General features: G+C 33.9%; 1 protein-coding gene across 1 annotated transcript in view; it reads left to right on the top strand.

Annotated features, from left to right (window-relative positions):
- P5CDh1 (delta-1-Pyrroline-5-carboxylate dehydrogenase 1) overlaps positions 1–18,918 on the top strand; it is a 280,792-nt gene that overhangs the window by 71,826 nt on the left and 190,048 nt on the right. The window contains exon 5 of the mRNA XM_090391995.1: positions 14,077–14,157. Coding sequence (XP_090248121.1) covers positions 14,077–14,157 — 81 coding nt within the window. The remainder of the gene's footprint in view (positions 1–14,076; positions 14,158–18,918) is intronic.

Genomic DNA, 18,918 nt, shown 5'->3' with positions numbered 1-18,918 from the left:
TTATGTGATCTCCACCTACATAAAATTATAAACCTATAATACATTAATTTGTAAAAGTCAAGTGGATATTAAATCCAGCATTATTTCAAAGCCGAATACAGAAACTATAAAAGTTTTGTATGAAATTTGACCAGAGAGCTTATGGGAATACACTCGTCGGCATTTACAAGTTGCCCTAGCTAGACCTTATAGGAGACATGATCTCTATGCCCAAGCTCATATATATTCTCCTCCTATTGGTCCATTTTGATAAGGTTTCACTGGACTGACATCTGTTTCAAAATGGTTGGTTTTCATCAGAGATCAGGCAGAAACCTTAATAAAGCACAAACTCTTTCAATACTAAAGAACTTGAAATGTCGGAGAGGTGTATTTTTCTTAAGCAAACTCTCGGTCGGTGCGTAAAAGTATTTACTAAAATAAAGAGCCAAAGGGCTTCAATCAAGTGGATATTAAATCCAGCATTATTTTAAGGCCGAATATAGAAACTATAAAAGTTTTGTATGAAATTTGACCAGAGAGCTTATGAGTGTATTCCCATAAGCTCTCTCTCTGGTCAAATTTCATACGAAACTTTTATAGTTTCTGTATTCGGCTTTGAAACAATGCTGGATTTAATATCCACTTGATTTTTATAATTTTTACATCACTGAACTGAAGCCTTTTGGCTCTTTATTTTAGTAAATACTATAATACATTAATGCTGTGAACAAGCTCAAAATAATTTTTTAAAATTTATTTTTACATAATCTGGAAATCCTCTAGTTACTATACGTGGAACTGCCAAGCCACTGCAGGTCTCTGCTAACACATTCATGCCAGGCTGCATTTTGCATGTATGTTGCATCTAGCAGCTGCTCGCTTGACTGTGTAACATGTCCTTTCCACATTGGATGGGCACATTATTGCACATTTGTCTAATAGATATATATTTATACACACACACACACACACATGCGTGCGCGCGCATGTGTGTGTGTGTGTGTGTGTGTGTGCGCGCATATATATATCTATTAGACAAATGTGCAATAATGTGTCCTTTCCACATTGGATGGGCACATTATTGCACATTTGTCTAATAGATATATATTTATACACACACACACACACACACACACACACACACACACACACACACGTGTGTGTGTGTATATATATATATATCATCCTGTTTTTCAAGTTTTTTTGGTAAAAGTTTTGCTCAAAACTAATTTATGAACTGTATTTATAATATAGAAAATATCTCAAAAGTAATGTTTCTTATTTGTATATGAATTTATATAACATTTCCTTTTCAAAATTTTATGCATGACATAATCAGTTTCTGCACCAAGTGAAGTATATATGAATATCTATCAATAATTCTGTTTTTATGATTGTGCCATGGTACATTATCTACAAAAACATGAAAAGTAAACATGGTCAGTCATTCTTCTCTAGAAATATATAAGAATTGCACTTTTGTATGGTAGTGTAAAAATACTCATAATTTACAATTATTTCTCTATGTTAATATATTATTAGTTTTGGTTCGTAACACGTACATCAGCACTTGCGATGTGCCCGTTATTGATATTAATATTGCCAAAATGAAATGTAAAGCATTTGAAAATTTTATGTACTTACTAGATTCTGAAGTTGTGTTACTTTCAAATTTTTTATTGTAATTTAAAATATTAAGTGTTGTGTTTTGAAAAGGCATTCTCATTATGCTAACGGAGACAACGTGTCAGCTATTATACTTAGCTTCTTACTTGCCATTTACATGGGGTGCACATTCTTGCCAAGGAGTTTGATGGGTGATGGACAGCTGACAGAGAGAGAGCGTTCGGTATTGAGTATACAAGGAAAACAAGAGAGAGAGCTAATGGAAGTTATAGAACACAGACCAGAGAAATTTTGTTCTTTCTTCTTCGTGTAGCTTCCTCAGTGAGAGGGTGCAGCAACATGTCCTCTCTCTGTTGGTGGCTTTTCTTTTTTTTGTTTCTGCATAGCCATGTGATCCTGTTCATGATCTTATATCTTCAAGACACGTCTTTCGTTTTTTGCCTCTTGATCCTTTTCCCATAATTTTTCCTTCTAAAACTGTTAGTATCCTCTGTCTTGCTGAACCTCTCAGTACATGTCCTGCCAATCTCATCTTTCTCTGGATCATTTCCTGTAATAAAGATCTCTGCATTCTCTGTAGGACATCTATATTTGTCACATTTTCTGTCCATGGGATTTTCAGAGCTCTCTTATAGCACCACATTTCAAAGGCCATTATCTGTTGCCTTACTCTCTTCTTGAATATCCAGGTCTCACTTCCATATGTAAAAATTGGCCACACTAATGTTCTTATTATTTTCTTTGTCTCGATACTCACAGAACTTCTGAGCAGATCTTTATTTTTCCAGAATGTATCTTTAGCTATGGCTGTTCTTATTTTTATTTCTTTATCTTGCTTTCCATCTGCAGTAAAGTAGGTGCCTAAATATTTGTATTCTGTTTTATTTTCAATTTTCATATTGTTTATGAATATTTCTGGCTTGGATCTGCTTTCTTTTGAGATTTTCATAAATTAAGTCTTTTTTGCATTTATGTCTAATTCAAATTCTTTATCTTCTTCAATTAGTAGCTGCAGTAATTTGATTAATTTGTTTCTGTTTTCTGCTATTAGAATGGTATCATCAGCATATCTAAGATTGTTGTATTTTATACCATTGATGCTAATTCCTATTTTCTGTTTTTCAATCTTTTTCATCACTGTCTCAGTATAGATATTAAATAGATTTAGTATTTAATATCCACTTGATTTTTATAATTTTTACATCACCGAACTGAAGCCTTTTGGCTCTTTATTTTAGTAAATACTATAATACATTAATGCTGTGAGAAAGCTCAAAATAATTTTTTAAAATTGATTTTTACATAAATTTTATGTAAAAATAAATAAATGTAGGGAAATAACTTAAGATTATAAAAATGATTTACACCAAACAGAAAATGCAGCTGTTTAACAATGAGACTTCTGTGGTCTAACTCCTCTTTTTATTTTCATTATAGAAGTCTCATTGTTAAACAGCTGCATTTTCTGTTTGGTGTAAATCATTTTTATAATCTTAAGTACATGCTATGTCTAATTTAACTAATATATTGAACATTTTATTATGTTTTATCTGGTCAAAAGCCTTCTGAAAGTCTATGAAGCATATGTAAATATTCCTATTTCTTTCAAGTGATCTTTCTATTAGTATTTTTAGTTCCAGGATAGCATTAATGGCTTCCATTCTTCTTCTGAAGCCTTTCTGTTGCTCACTCAATTCACTGCTTATGGCTCTTTCCATTTGTTTGTTAACAATAGTTAAAATAATTTTATATGCATGGGATATTAGGCTCACAGTTCTGTAATCCTCGCAATTTTGTGCATTATTAATATAATTACGGCTATTATAGCCTGTTTTTGTTTAGGAGTGTCCCTTATTTTAATACATTGGCTTACATTACTCAAAAAAGGGGTATATATATATTTTTAGGGCATTATGGGTGAGTATAGAAGGCAATTATGGCAGAATAAAAGAGGTGGAAAAATTTTGTACATACCTTGTGTTTGGTTCTATGATGCCTTCCAATTCCAATCCAAGATCCTGCTGAAGGTTGTTTATAAACGGGGGGGGGGGGGGGTGTTTTGACGCGGGAAATAAGTTTGGAAACCCTGGTTACTATTAATAATATATATATATATTGTTTTGTTTAGGACCGCATTTTTTTGTGGGGGGGAGAAACAAAGGGGAAGGGTATCCTTATGTGGAAACTGGGATAGGGGTTAACGGGGTGTGGACCGTTTTGGTCGTCGTCTGACCATTATCGGAACCTTGTCAGAATGAGTGTAGGGCTATGTCAAGGCTGCAAGTTGCATCTGCCAAATTAGGGAATTTGTGGTCGCTACATGGCCGGAGGCGTGGCTTAATTTGTAAGTTCTGGATCGTTCAACATTCAGAAATTAGGTAGGGGCGGTGGATGTTGATAGAATTTTCATCGCATTTTATGGCAATAGTTTCAGATATTCTAAGCATTGTTTCATTGTCTTGTTTGTCTATGATTATGGCCTTGTTGATTTGGGGGATATGTTTTAGTTCAAGGGCGTGAGCTGCAATTTCTATCTTTCCTGTACTCTGTGTTTTGTTTTTCTTTTTGATGTTGCGGTGTTTTTTTGTGTTCAGATATTCTGGAATGGGAATATTGCAATCCCTGAAGTGCTCTTGTAGTCTAGTCCATAAGGACCTAATAGTTGAGCCAGTGTAGGTGACGTCACAGTCTTTTTGACAAGGAAATTTGTAGACTACGTTGTGGTGTTTGAATATTTCTTTGTGAGTGAGAGATTTAGTAGGTTTTAGGAGAGTTGCTAATTTTTGGTTTGTGGTGAATATTAGCTTATAGTCCGTGTTTTTGAAAATGTATTTATCTTAATTATCTTAAGCAATTATCTTAACAACGGAACTAAAGTATTTAACACAGGTTTTCAAAAATCGCAACTACCCCACACATCTAATAAATTACGCGAACAATACGGCAAAATCCCGTCTCAACAATAATACAACCAAAACAGACTTCCCGACATGCATGGTCATCAAATTGCCATACATCCAAAACACATACAAAGCCTACAAATACAAATACATTTTCAAAAACACGGACTATAAGCTAGTATTCACCAAGAACCAAAAATTAGCAACTCTCCTAAAACCTACTAAATCTCTCACTCGCAAAGAAATATTCGAACACCACAACGTAGTCTACAAATTTCCTTGTCAAAAAGACTGTGACGTCACCTACACTGGCTGAACTATTAGGTCCTTATGGACTAGACTACAAGAGCACTCCAGGGATTGTAATATTCCCATTCCGGAATATCTGAACACAAAAAAACACTGCAACATCGAAAAGAAAAACCAAACACAGAGTACAGGGAAGACAGAAATTGCAGCTCACACCCTTGAACTAAAACATATCCCTCAAATCGACAAGGCCATAATCATAGACAAACAAGACAACAAAACAATGCTTAGAATAAGGATACCATAAAATGCGATGAAAATTCTATCAACGTTCACTGCCCCTAACTAATTTCCGAATGTTGGACGATCCAGAACTTACAAATTAAGCCATGCCTCTGGCCATGTAGTGACCACAAATGCCCTAATTTGGCAGATGCAACTTGCAGCCCTGACATAGCCCTACACTCATTCCGACAAGGTTCCGATGATGGTCAGACGACGACCGAAACGGTCCACACCCCATTAACTCCTATCCCAGTTTCCATATAAGGATACCCTTCCCCTTCATTTCCCCCCCTCTCCCTGCCCCTTCCACAAAAAAAAATGCGTCCCTAAACAAAATAATATATATTTATATATATATATTATTAATAGTAACCTAGGTTTCCAAACTTATTTCCCATGTCAAAACATACCCCCATGTTCTCCCCCCCCCGTTTATAAACAACCTTCAGCAGGATCTTGGAATCGGAAGGCATCATAGAACCAAAAACAAGGTATGTACAAAATTTTTCCACCTCTTTTATTCTGCCATAATTGCCTTCTGTACTCACCCATAATGCCCTAAAAATATATATATACCCCTTTTTTGAGTAATGTTAGCCAACATATTAAAATAAGGGACACTGCTAAACAAAAACAGGCTATAATAGCCGTAATTATATTAATAGTGTTTAAGAGGAGTAACATGGGAATTTTCCCAGAAACTATACTTAATTTGTGCATTATGTTTCTTTGGAATTGGTATGCAGATAGATGTTGTAAAAACTTCAAGTAATTGTATTGTTTTATAGATGTCCTGAATGGATTCCACTAAATAGTTGTTATTATTGCCAGTCAACGCTTTCAACAGCTCAGTTGGAATATTATCACCCCCAGGGGATTTATTATTAGGAAGATTCTTGATTGCGTGCTCTACCTCCTTTCTTGTGGGTAAAGTGGTATCTGTTGTTGTTATTTTGTTCTTGGGAAGTTTTTAAGTTTTACATGACAGTTGAGAGAATATTAATAGAAGATTCTGAAAATGAATCGTAGAACTGTGAGTCTTTAAACTGGAGGATTTGAAACTGTCAACAAGTATTTTGTAAATAACAGTCGATGTAGCATTTGCACACCATGGCGCTTGGCCGTACGAAGGAAGACTTAATTTTGAGTCTAGTCGGCAGCTAGAGGAAATTTTTCTAAGCCTTTTTTCGACCGGTTCCCGAGTTAGTCGATCTCTGGCACGGGCAAGAGGGTTTTTTCTCCCGGAAAATCAGGTATTTCATCCCATAAACTCAAGAAAATCGACTGTAGAATCCACATTATTTCAGACATTAAATACGAGTGTTAGGGTTAGGGACCACAAGATGGCAGCACTTGTTGAGCCGTCTCTCTTCACTGTGTGCTGCGTAATTAGTGATAACCTTGGGCCAGCTATCTCTGATTTGGTACCAGTGGAGATTGAACTGCCCACTCAGTCTCCAAAAGTTAGATAGGGCTTAAAACGGCCTCGCCTACTCCCTATATGTACGGGAATAAAAAGGCATTAGCTGATTTTTTTATTTTATTTTTTTGATTGCAGTCAGCGTTCTAATTGAATGTTCGAGGAAATGCTGAATGGAAAATTTCATCTTCTGTCTTAAGGACATCAGATTACTATGGAAAGAGCAATTGGTGAAATTTGAAACTGTAAAGTGGCTTAACATGAAGAGCTCAACTTAGATATGTTGTTTATGAAATATTTGAAGAAACTTCTTTCTCAGGTACAAAAATTAGTAAATTGGGCATCCAATTGAACTGCAAGAAGTAAGAGTATTTATACTTCAATGAGACAGGGAATGACATCTATGCTACATAAGGGTGATAAGAAAGGATTCCATGGAAAAGAAGAACAACATGTTTATTTTTGGAAAAGCCCTAACAAAGAAACACTCTGAACATTTTTGTTGTTGTGAATACAAGGTGTTTAGTCTGATAGATGTGATTAAGTATGTGTCAAACAGTCAGAGAATGAATGAATTTTATTTTTTGGATAACAAAATCTCTTAAGGTAGATTTATTTTTGAAGGCCTTGAATCCGTTTAATTTTGTAGTTATTTATGTAATTTTATTTAAAGTGTATCTATTGTTATCTTCTGTCTTAGGATGTATATATTTTTTATTTGGTCTCGAGTCAATAATTTTCCGGATTCTAAAAGAAACAGTTAAAAGTCATTGAACCAATCAGAATTGAACCCCTGTGTAAATACTAAACACTCGGAGTAAAAATCTTCTTTATAGAGATGAAATAAAATAAACAATCTCATAACAGTAGTATGTTAAATTGCTTTGAGCTATTTTCTACAGCTATATTTTTAATTTAATAAAACATTATTTTAAGAATGTCTGGATTTGAATTATCAGTGAATTCTGTGAACTTGCAATTATTTTATATAGTGCTAAATGTTATTGTTTATGTAACGTATAATTTCTATTTCCCTCCAGTTCAGTCATTAAAAATAAATTAAACATTATACAGAAAATACCACAGTTCCTTTTATAAAATATATTTTTATTTTTGTATTATTTATTGAAAAAAATTCAAAATCCTGTCATAAAATGTCTCATATTTTAGTGTCAAAGTCTCTGGATACATCACCAGGTTCAAATATGCATCTTTTGCATTGAAGATGCATAATTCCTTATTTAACCTTTTTATTTCAGACAGCTTTCAAAAAAAAAAAATATAAGCTTTGTTAATTCTTTTAGGAATAGCCAGGCATTTCTTAGATTTCTTGAAAATAAACTCTGAAAACTGGTCTTTCCTTTCTTGGAGTTAAAGAACAGATGGTATAGATGTGAAGCATAGAAAGTTCTTAGGAGAAGTTTCTCTTATTCATTATTTTGAAATAGGTTTTTAGGGTATTTTACTGTGTTTCTTACTACAGTAAAACTTATTTGTTTTGCTATTGTGATAGTATGTGTGTTGTAGGGTGGGGAATTATTCACAATCTCCCTATTTTTTTTAAACCAGAGCTCTTCATAAATGCACACATGCATAACTGAGTTTATAGAATGATATGTAATTTGTTCCCATCATAGTAATTTATTGGCAACAAATCTATTTGTGTTTATGTCTATTCTCCTCTTTAGACATGCCAGTCATATGCAAATGGTTCATATCTGATTAATATAGGTTGGGATATAATTACCTATACCTTTTAGAAATTTAAACATAATAATTAAGAGAAACTCATAATTATTGGTTACTATATCTTGAAAGCAACAGATCTTATCCCTTATACATAGCCATGATTTGTCTAAAAAGCACATGTAACAATTTGTGTGCCTGACAAATACAATTTGTGTAATAGCGAAATTACACAAATTCTTGGATGAATTTGTGTAATTTATATATCAAGTTAATATCAGATCTATAAGGTCAAATTTTGATAATTTAATGTTACTTTTTACAGAGATCCAATCATATATAGATGTACTAGTCTTAAGTGAAATATGGATCAAACAGCTTGAGGTTGATCATTATTCTCTCACAGATTACAATATGTATTATGATTGTTGCAATTATAATCGTTCAGGTGGATTAATTCTATATGCTAAAAAAATATTTATAAATTTCACAGACTGGAATTAAAATTGCAAAGTGCTGAAACTGTAATGATTTACGATACAGCAATGAATATACTTATAATTGCTACATACCGTGCATGCGATGGCCCAGTAGACATTATTTAGCTCTTTCTAAAAGAGCTAAATAATGTCCTAAAAACCTTAAAATATGACAATATCATACTAGTGGGGGGGATATAAATTTGGACCTTCATAAGAGTAATAGTAAAACTGAAGAATATAAAAATATATTATCTACTCGTGGGTTTCTTGCTTACATCGATGGCAATATGAGAGAAGTGTACAACTCGACTAATTGCATTGATCACATATTCATAAGAAACAGAATGGCCTATGAGGTATCCACTGCAATCTACATTAGTAATATAACAGATCACCATTCGATACTTTTGAAATTATGTATACCTGATAGTGTTAACACGAGTTGCACAGGTAGTCAGAATAAATTTGTAATTGGCACCAATTATAAAAAATTTGAAAGATACATAAAACATTATCAACTGCCACAAACTGGCTTATTAGACACAAATCAGTTTCAGTTATATGATGAATTTATCAAAATGATTAAATATGCAGACACTAAATCGCAATATCATAAAACAGTTACTACAAAAAAGGACGTTCACACACTGGATAACAGATGAACTAAAAAATATGATAAAGACAAAAGAGAAGCTCTGTTATAAGCATAAAAAAAATCCATACAATTTAAATTTTGAATATGACTATAAAAATTTCGTTAAACATCTAAAAGAAAAAATAAAACAGGCAAAAAACATTCTCTGCTATCGAAATTTCTTTCTTGTTGTAATGATAAAAGTAAAGAATGGAGGTTGGTCAATATGATAATAGGTAACACAAAACGCGAGAATTTCCAGAGGGCAATGACATCACTGATATACTTAACAAAATGAACAACCACTTTACCAACTATGGCAGTTGTGTTTTCAACCCTGCAGAAAGGGCAAAGTATGTCAGTCACCTTCCATGGATTAATAATTCTATGTATCTACATGCAGTAAACGAAGATGAAGTGAAGAGTGTAGTAATCGGATTAAAAAAAGGAAAAAAAGTGGGATGTGACAACATAAATGTTAAAAAGTTAAACACTATCATTAGGCATAAATTACAATTCTTTACAAATATCATTAATAAATCCTTTGAACATGGTAAATTTATAGAACACCTAAAGACGGTTTCAGTTGTACCGTTATTTAAAGGAAGAAATAGAAATGAAATCAAAAATTACAGACTAATATCTATACTATCCACAATCTGAAAGGTTATTGAAATTCTGATAAAAAAAACGCTTAAATAGCTATTTAAATACAATATCCTTTTATGCTACTAAACAATATGGGTTCAGATCCAGAAGCAATACTGAAAAAAAAAAAAGCGCTACTCGAGTTTCATAAAAAGGTCTATAGTGGAATAAATGAAGGAATGCACATGGCAGCTGTTTTTCTTGATATATCTAAAGCGTTCGACTGTGTTCATCATGATCTATTGCTATTAAAAATGTCCAAATATGGCATTAGGGGAATTACTAATGACTGGTTCAGATCCTATCTGAATAATAGAAAACAATATACCAGCTATGATATATTTAAAAGCACAACAAACATAATAAAATACGGAGTCCCACAAGGGTCGGTACTAGGACCCATCCTATTCATAATATATGTTAATAATCTATGTAAATACAAACTTTTTGGCAAAATGATATCCTTTGCTGACGATACGGCTTTAGTATACACCGAAACAACCCTTGAAAATCTAAAAAATTGGATTAATAGTGATATGTTAAAACTAAGTATATGGTTTAGCAACAACAGATTTAACATTAATACCGACAAAACGAGATATATGTACTTTACGTTAACAGACAAATTAGATCACAGTATAACTATAAAATGGCATGAAAGGAAATGTAGTGATACTCTAAATTGTAGATGTAGCTTAATCAAAAAAACACAAACCGTCAAGTATTTGGGCCTCCATATCGATAGCAATTTGAAGTGGAACTCCCACACCACTTTCTTAACAAATAAGTTTAGGTTCATAATTAACAGAATATATTATGTTAAAAATTGTAAATGCAGCATTCTTAAGATGTTTATACTATTCCTGGATAAATTCTTCACTGCAGTATAACATTACCTGTTGGGGAGGAGACTATTATAACAATCTGCTTCCATTAATAAGAATACAAAACAGAATAATTAGAGCCATAACTACTACCGACTTTGCACATTCAACCAATGATCTGTATATTGTTTATAATATTCTACCATTTCAGAAACTATATCTCTATGGTTGTCTGTTATATGTAAAAAGAAACACTGAAAGTTTCTTGGTATATAATGTAGACTATGGATTGCGCTGCAGTCGAAACACGCTGGAAGTACCTAAGGCTAACAAAGAAATTTTTCATAAATCTTTTGAGTACATTGCGGCGAGCAGCTATAATGAACTTCCGAATGAAATTAAATCTATAACCTCCGAATATGTATTCGGAAAAAGATTGAGAAACTACTTTATGGAATTAAATAATGTTGACAATTATTTTAAACGTATAGTATAAGAGATCATTATAACTCATATATCATAACCAATTAAGGTATTGATTTACAAATTGGTTCATTCAATTAGGAATTAAAATATCAACATATACATTATTATAACTGGTAAGGGAGCCCTCTCAGATGCGATCCCCGGACTCTCAGTGTCTGTTTTAAGCTAATTACTTTTCTAGTAACCAGTATGGCTACAGCCCTTGGTTACACATATTTGCATTAACTAACTTACATTACTCTAAACCAATTACTTATCATAACTTTCAAACCATTCGAAATATATTATATTCTACTTGCATATATGAGAAAACTTTTTATTAACCATAATAAAATAATAGCCATAATAAGTGTTAGTACCAACAGAATATGATAGTAATACTTGAATTTTATTTTGTGACATTGTACTGTGCATTGAATTGTATTGTGAAATATTGTCATAATTATACAAGTTGAATAGTATAATTTGTATATGTGATGTGAATAATAAACAAACAAATAAATAAATAAATATATCTTGAAAGCAACAGATCTTATCCCTTATACATAGCCATGATTTGTCTAAAAAGCACATGTAACAATTTGTGTGCCTGCCAAATACAATTTGTGTAATAGTGCCCAGTATGAACATGATAAGTGGGGTGGTGTTCTCATACTGGTGGATGAAATTCACCTCCCTCCCAACTTAACACATTCATATTGGGGCAATAGTAGCCTACTTGCTGCAAACCTAACTCTGTTGTGAAACAAGTGAAATTACTGGCAGTTTTGTTGTGTCATCGGATGCACTGCTTTTCCTAATGGTTTCTTCCATTGTAACTAATCCTGCATTCAAGGGGGGAATAGGTGAACAGGAATGTTCTTTTCAGAATATATTAAAAAACAATAATTAAAGAGAATGATATATTTCATTATTAGTTACTGTGCTTGATTTACTAAAAGATGTATTTTTTATAAATACATCTTTTAGTAAATATATAAAAAAATTGCTGCAAACCTAACTATGTGATGAAACAAGTGAAATTACTTGCAGTTTTGTTGCATGTCATCAGATGCACTGCTTTTCCTAATAGTTTCTTCCATTGTAACTAATCCTGCATTCAAGAGGTTGGGGGAGGGAATAGGTGAACAGGAATGTTCTTTTCAGAATATATTAAAAAACAATAATTAAAGAGAATGATATATTTTATTATTAGTTACTGTGCTTGATTTACTAAAAGATGTAAAGAATAGCATGTGTGAGAAAGAATAGCCATGAATAAAAGTATTTTCAGTACTGTAAAATGGATTATGAATGATTTACATCTGTGATGTTTTATGTGCGCTTGTGTTATAAGTATCTGGGGGTATAGGTATAGTGAAGAATACATGATCCTATAAACTCTAGACTTTCATATTTACACTTATGATGAGCATAATTTAAAAAAAAATTATGAACAGATGGAAAAGGATATGTGTGCAATATAAATCACTAAAAGCCACTATACTGTAGATGGAAAAAAAAAGAAAAGATTAGCAAAGCAAATGTTCTCTGCCAGGTTGGCAGGAAAATGACCCAGAGGAAGACCAAGATATAGGTGGATTGATACGGTACAAAGTGCCTTAGACGATAGAAATATAAAATATGATAATGTCGGAGTCTTGACAAGTAACAGACTGATTTAGAGGAAAATTGTAGATAGGAAGTTAGTAATGATGTAAATTTTTCATGTAGTACTATGATATCCTGTACACCCCCTTGAGGGTACATGTCAGGAATTTGATGATGATGATGATGAAATAAGTGTTTGTTCAGCTGCATTTGAAATTTTTGATGTCATTAAGACATCAAATGTCTATGAATAGAATTTGAACTCACAGCCTGTTCATTGCAGATCATAAATGCCAACTTCAAATAAAATTCTACTGAAGGAGTTGAAACTAACATGCCACATAAACTTTGTGTCAGTGAGGCTGCCTGTCAGCCCGATGCGAAAGTGGCACACAAACAAGCGGTAATAAAATTTTACCCAAAGAGTTGCATCTGACATGCCATATAAACTTTGTGTCATTTCAGCCTGCCCACAAGATGCAGAGCACCACACAAATTGTAATAATGAGAAGTCCCGGCAGTACAATAAACGTGCATAAACTTCCCGACATCAATGTGTTAAAGCAATCACAACCATCCATGTCTATGAATAGGATTTGAACTCACAGCCTGTTCGTTGCAGAACAGATATGCTAATATCTTAACTACTCAGTCAGCCAGGCTGGAAATTTCTTTTTCTGGCCATATAATGAAAAAATGCACTAAAATTGCATTCTGTTGTCTCCTTTTATTCTCATTTCTCCTTCCTTCCTGTACACTTGTATTCTGCAAAACAAACTGGCTTTGGATATTCTGAACAACAGCCTCCTTACTAGTCACTTTCCTATGAACCTTATTCTTTTCATGCAGCTGTTAATCATCTCCATCTTTTATACTTTAAAAGCAGTAGCATTTTTCATGTTTTTGTGTGCACGCACGAGTGAGTGCACAAATAGCTGAGTTGAGGAGCCAGAGACCATGTGATTAATAAGCCTAATGTAAGCCTCATAAGAATAGTTATTTTGGGCATAAACTCAATGAATACCAATATTTTCTTGGGAAAAAAAAAAGTATTTTAGTTTAGCAAGTTTGATATTTCTGAAATTTTGAATGTCATCATCTGTTCATATACTTAGTTGTAATTAAGTTAGGGAACAGTTTGTAAAAAAAAAAAAAAAAAAAAAAAAAAAAAGTCTAGTGTTTATCTTAAACTTTGAATTATTTAATATTATCAAACATATGTATTTTAATGCTTTTTTTTTTTTTTGTGAACATAATTTTGTAGGGTAAGACTGTAGTCCAAGCAGAAATTGATTCTGCTGCTGAATTAGCAGATTTCTTCAGATTTAATGCCTATTTTGCAAAAGTGAGTATATTTTGTTTATTTTTTAAAGTAGCATTGATGTTTTAAGTGTAAATGCAATAAACTTCATTTAATTGTAAGCTTAAGCTTAAAAACAGTGTGGTTCATATAGGAGTTCAGTAAATCTTTTAAGATACTATTTATAAAATGACACATTTATCATTGTCTTAAGATTGTTATTTTAAAAGAACAGGTTTTTTTTGCTGCAGATTTGTGTATTAATTGCCTTCCTCAGTAACCAAGTTGATAAAACTGCTGAATGCATTTTTGAAAATTATAGAGACAACTACCGTGTTTGAATAAAAACTTTAGTTTAATATAACTAAAATCTACAATTCGACGTTTTGACCTTTATGTCAAGGTCATCTTCTGGAGCGTACAAATATACACAAGAAACAAGCTATACTACAATCAAACTGGTTCGTTAAAGACACTGACCAACCGCTACCACAATTGTTGGCCTGACCTCTGGTGGGAAAAAAAAAAAAAAATACATCAATGCTAGAGTCCTATTATTTGTGTTGTCTACTATATACATATATTAACATTATTCCAGCCAGTTGGAGTGGAATGGTTTCTAATACTAGCGGATTGGCTAGAGTCCTGACTTATGTTGAATCTTTCATATTAGGTTGGCTGAATGTGTGCCATCCAGATCCTTGGAATTTTCATACCATCTTTGTTATTGATATTTGGGTGGTTTATCAAAATTTTGCAGGATTCCTTAAATTTTCTTTCATACCAGGTTTTTGTGCGGTGTAAGGAGCAGGTCCTTTTCCAGTTGATTTGGTGTAAGGTGTTAAGTGCGTGGTCTGAGAGGCCTGCTTCACCATAATGGTTATATTTAATGTGTATAATGTGTTCTTTCTTGCGTATAGGGATTGTCCGTCCTGTTTCACCAATGTACGGTAAGTTACAGGTGCAGCGGATGCAATATCCTCCAGGATGTGCTAATGGAAGGAGAGGATCCTTAGAAGAGAGCTGAATATGGTTTTAAGTTTAGTGGGTGGTTTAAAGGTGCCATTGAGATTATAATGTTGTAGGATTCTGTTGATTTTTTCTGATAACCCTTTAATGTATGAGATGGCTATGGTTTTACTGTAATCTAGATTCGTTTTTGTTGTGGTTTTATAGAGTATTTTATTGACAGTAATTTTGTTATAGCCATTATTTATGAATGTCACTAATGATTTTTAGTTCTTTTTTCAGGGCTTGCTGGTTAGAGCAAATGGTTGTGGCTCTGTTTTTAAGGGTGTTAATGACTCCATATTTTTGTGCTGGGTGGTGGTATGAATTCGCATGTGTATTGGCCTGTGTGTGTCGTTTTTCGGTAGACCGTGAAGAATAGACTGCCTGAAGGAAGACGTGTAACTAGTGTGTCTAGGAACGAGAGCGAATTTTGGTTTTTGATTTCGATGGTAAATTATATGCGTTCGTGTTGTTTGTTTAGGTGGCTGAGGAATGTGTTTAGCGTTTGTCACCCGTGTGGCCAGAACGCAAACACGTCGTCGACGTATCTGAGCCAGACTGTCGGTCTTAACGTGGCGGAATCAAGAGCCCTTTGCTCAACGGTTTCCATGTAGAAGTTAGCGATTGGGGGGGATAATGGTGAGCCCATGGCTGTACCTTCCTTTTGTAGGTAGAATTTGTTTTGCCACACGAAGTAAGCGGAATTTAGTACGTGGGCAAAGAGAGCCGTAATGTCATGCGGAAATTTGTTCTGTAGTAGGAGAATTGTGTCATTGATGGGGACATTAGTGAAAAGGGCAGAAACGTCGAAACTGACTAATAAGTCGTCTTTGTCGATTGTTATGTTTTTGATTTTGTTTATGAAGTGTTGTGTGTTTTTTATGTAGGAGGGGGAATGACCTACCAACTCCTTGAGTGTTGCCACTAATTTCTTGGCTAGGTGGTAATTGGGACTGTCTATTCCTTCCACGATTGGTTGAAGGGGCACATTTTGTTTGTGTATTTTCGGAACCCCATATATTCTGGGGGGTCGAGCGTAGTGGGGTTTGAGTTTTTTAACCGTGTCTGGTGGCTAAGAAGTGACGGACTTGAGTAGTTTTTCTGTTTTATCCTTTATCCTTTTTGTTGGGTTATAATTTACCATTTTATATGTGTTGTTATCGGCTACTAGTTGGTTCATTTGCAGTATGTATGTTGACCTGTCGAGGACAACAGTGGCACTGCCTTTATCTGCTTTCGTTATTATTATGTTTTGTTTGGCTTTTAATGATTTAATTGCTGCTAATTCTGTTTTAGTCAGATTGTTCTGTATGGTTTTCTTGGTATTTAGGACATTACTGGTTTCTAGTCATATTTTATCTGCTATATTGTTGGGTAGGGATCTTATGCTTCTTTCAATGTGGTAGATAAAATCCAATTTGTTTACTTTTTTCGGTGCTATTGCATAGTTCAGTCCTTTATTCAGTAACGTAAGTTCACCGTTGTTCAGGGTGTGGCTTGATAGGTTAATCATATGGTTCTTGCTTGTCGGTGGTTGGTCGCTCCTTGTCTCACTTGTTTGTTGTTCATTGTTGTTTCTCGGGGAAGAAGTCCTCTGATTGGATGGATTCCTGTGATTGGCCGCCATATTTTGCCGTTGTTTCAAACTGTGGAATTTTTTCTTGAGTTTTTCTTTATTCTTTTCCAGAGTATGCTTGGCCAAATTGTCAGTAATTCTTTCAAGTGTTTGTAGAATGTCTGGATTAACATAGTTCGATAGTTCTGATTGTAATTTAGAAACCAGATTTTGTGTTGTAGCTAGGTTTTGGCGGGCTGTTTGAATCTGTTCTCTAAGCATTGCTTTTTCTGTGCGGTCATAGATACGGAGTGCCTTAGCGGACGTAAATTTCTTTTTTAGCCTGATGCAGATCGGAATAAGGTTATTGTCTCTGCATCTTTTTAAAAAGGCCAGCCGATTGATCAAGTGAGAAATACGAATCTTTAGCTTACCATAGCGATTGCAGCGCTTGTGGGTATCATTTCCATGGATGTTTAATATAACTAAAATCTACAATTCGACGTTTCGACCTTTATGTCAAGGTCATTTTCTGGAGCGTACAAATATACACAAGAAACAAGCTATACTATAATCAAACTGATTCATTAAAAACACTGACGAACCGCTACCACAATTGTTGGCCTGACCTCTGGTGAAAAAAAAAAAAAAAAAAAAAAACAATTTACCATCGAAATTGAAAACGAAAATTCGCTCCCGTTCCTAGACACACTAGTTACACGTCTTCCTTCAGGCAGTCTATCCTTCACGGTCTACCGAAAACCGACACACACGGGCCAATACATACATGTGAATTTATACCACCACCCAGCACAAAAATATGGAGTCATTAACACCCTTAAAAACAGAGCCACAACCATTTGCTCTAACCAGCAAGGTCTGAAACAAGAACTAAAAATCATTAGTGACACATTCATAAATAATGGCTATAACAAAATTACTGTCAATAAAATACTCTATAAAACCACAACAAAAACGAATCTAGATTACAGTAAAACCATAGCCATCTCATACATTAAAGGGTTATCAGAAAAAATCAACAGAATCCTACAACATTATAACCTCAATGGCACCTTTAAACCACCCACTAAACTTAAAACCATATTCAGCTCCTCTAAGGATCCTCTCCTCCCATTAGCACATCCTGGAGTCTATTGCATCTGCTGCACCTGTAACTTACCGTACATTGGTGAAACAGGACGGACAATCCCTATACGCAAGAAAGAACACATTATACACATTAAATATAACCATTATGGTGAAGCAGGCCTCTCAGACCACGCACTTAACACCTTACACCAAATCAACTGGAAAAGGACCTGCTCCTTACACCGTACAAAAACCTGGTACGAAAGAAAATTTAAGGAATCCTGCAAAATTTTGATAAACCACCCAAATATCAATAACAAAGATGGTATGAAAATTCCAAGGATCTGGATGGCACACATTCAGCCAACCTAATATGAAAGATTCAACATAAGTCAGGACTCTAGCCAATCCGCTAGTATTAGAAACCATTCCACTCCAACTGGCTGGAATAATGTTAATATATGTATATAGTAGACAACACAAATAATAGGACTCTAGCATTGATGTATAATTTTTTTTTTTTTTTTTTTTTTTTCCCACCAGAGGTCAGGCCAACAATTGTGGTAGCGGTTGGTCAGTGTCTTTAACGAACCAGTTTGATTGTAGTATAGCTTGTTTCTTGTGTATATTTGTACGCTCCAGAAAATGACCTTGACATAAAGGTCGAAACGTCGAATTGTAGATTTTAGTTATATTAAACTAAAGTTTTTATTCAGACACGGTAGTTGTCTCCATAATTTTCAAAAATGCATTCGGATCACCGTGCAAGCCTAAAAGAAAAGAAAACTGCTGAATGTTTGCTGCAAAGGATAGTTCAAATTCTGCATAAGATGAATCATGGATGTTTCTAAAAGTCTCATATCTGTGGACAAACTTGTGTGATTTTTTTTGCAAAATATATGAGCAGCTAGAATCATTTTGCTTATTTTGACCATTTACTTATAAGCTATTCTGGGACTCAGGTTGTACAGATTTCACTCAAATTTGGGTAATTTTGTGAATTCTATTCATGAAAAGGATTCAAACTTATTGTGCATTATGTAGTATTGAAAGAAACTAAATATGGAACTTTTTCAAGCCACTTGCTTCCTCCATAATCTAGGTTTATCATCCAAATCATTATCTACTATCTATAGATATTCACAAACATG

Source organism: Typopeltis vanoorti, chromosome 4 (genome assembly GCF_054136105.1).
Source record: "Typopeltis vanoorti isolate ZY-2024b chromosome 4, IOZ_Tvanoo_1.0, whole genome shotgun sequence".
In the NCBI taxonomy this organism is placed as follows: domain Eukaryota; kingdom Metazoa; phylum Arthropoda; class Arachnida; order Uropygi; family Thelyphonidae; genus Typopeltis; species Typopeltis vanoorti.
The sequence above is the reverse complement of the archived record's forward strand: the minus strand, read 5'-3'. Positions and strand labels throughout refer to the sequence as shown.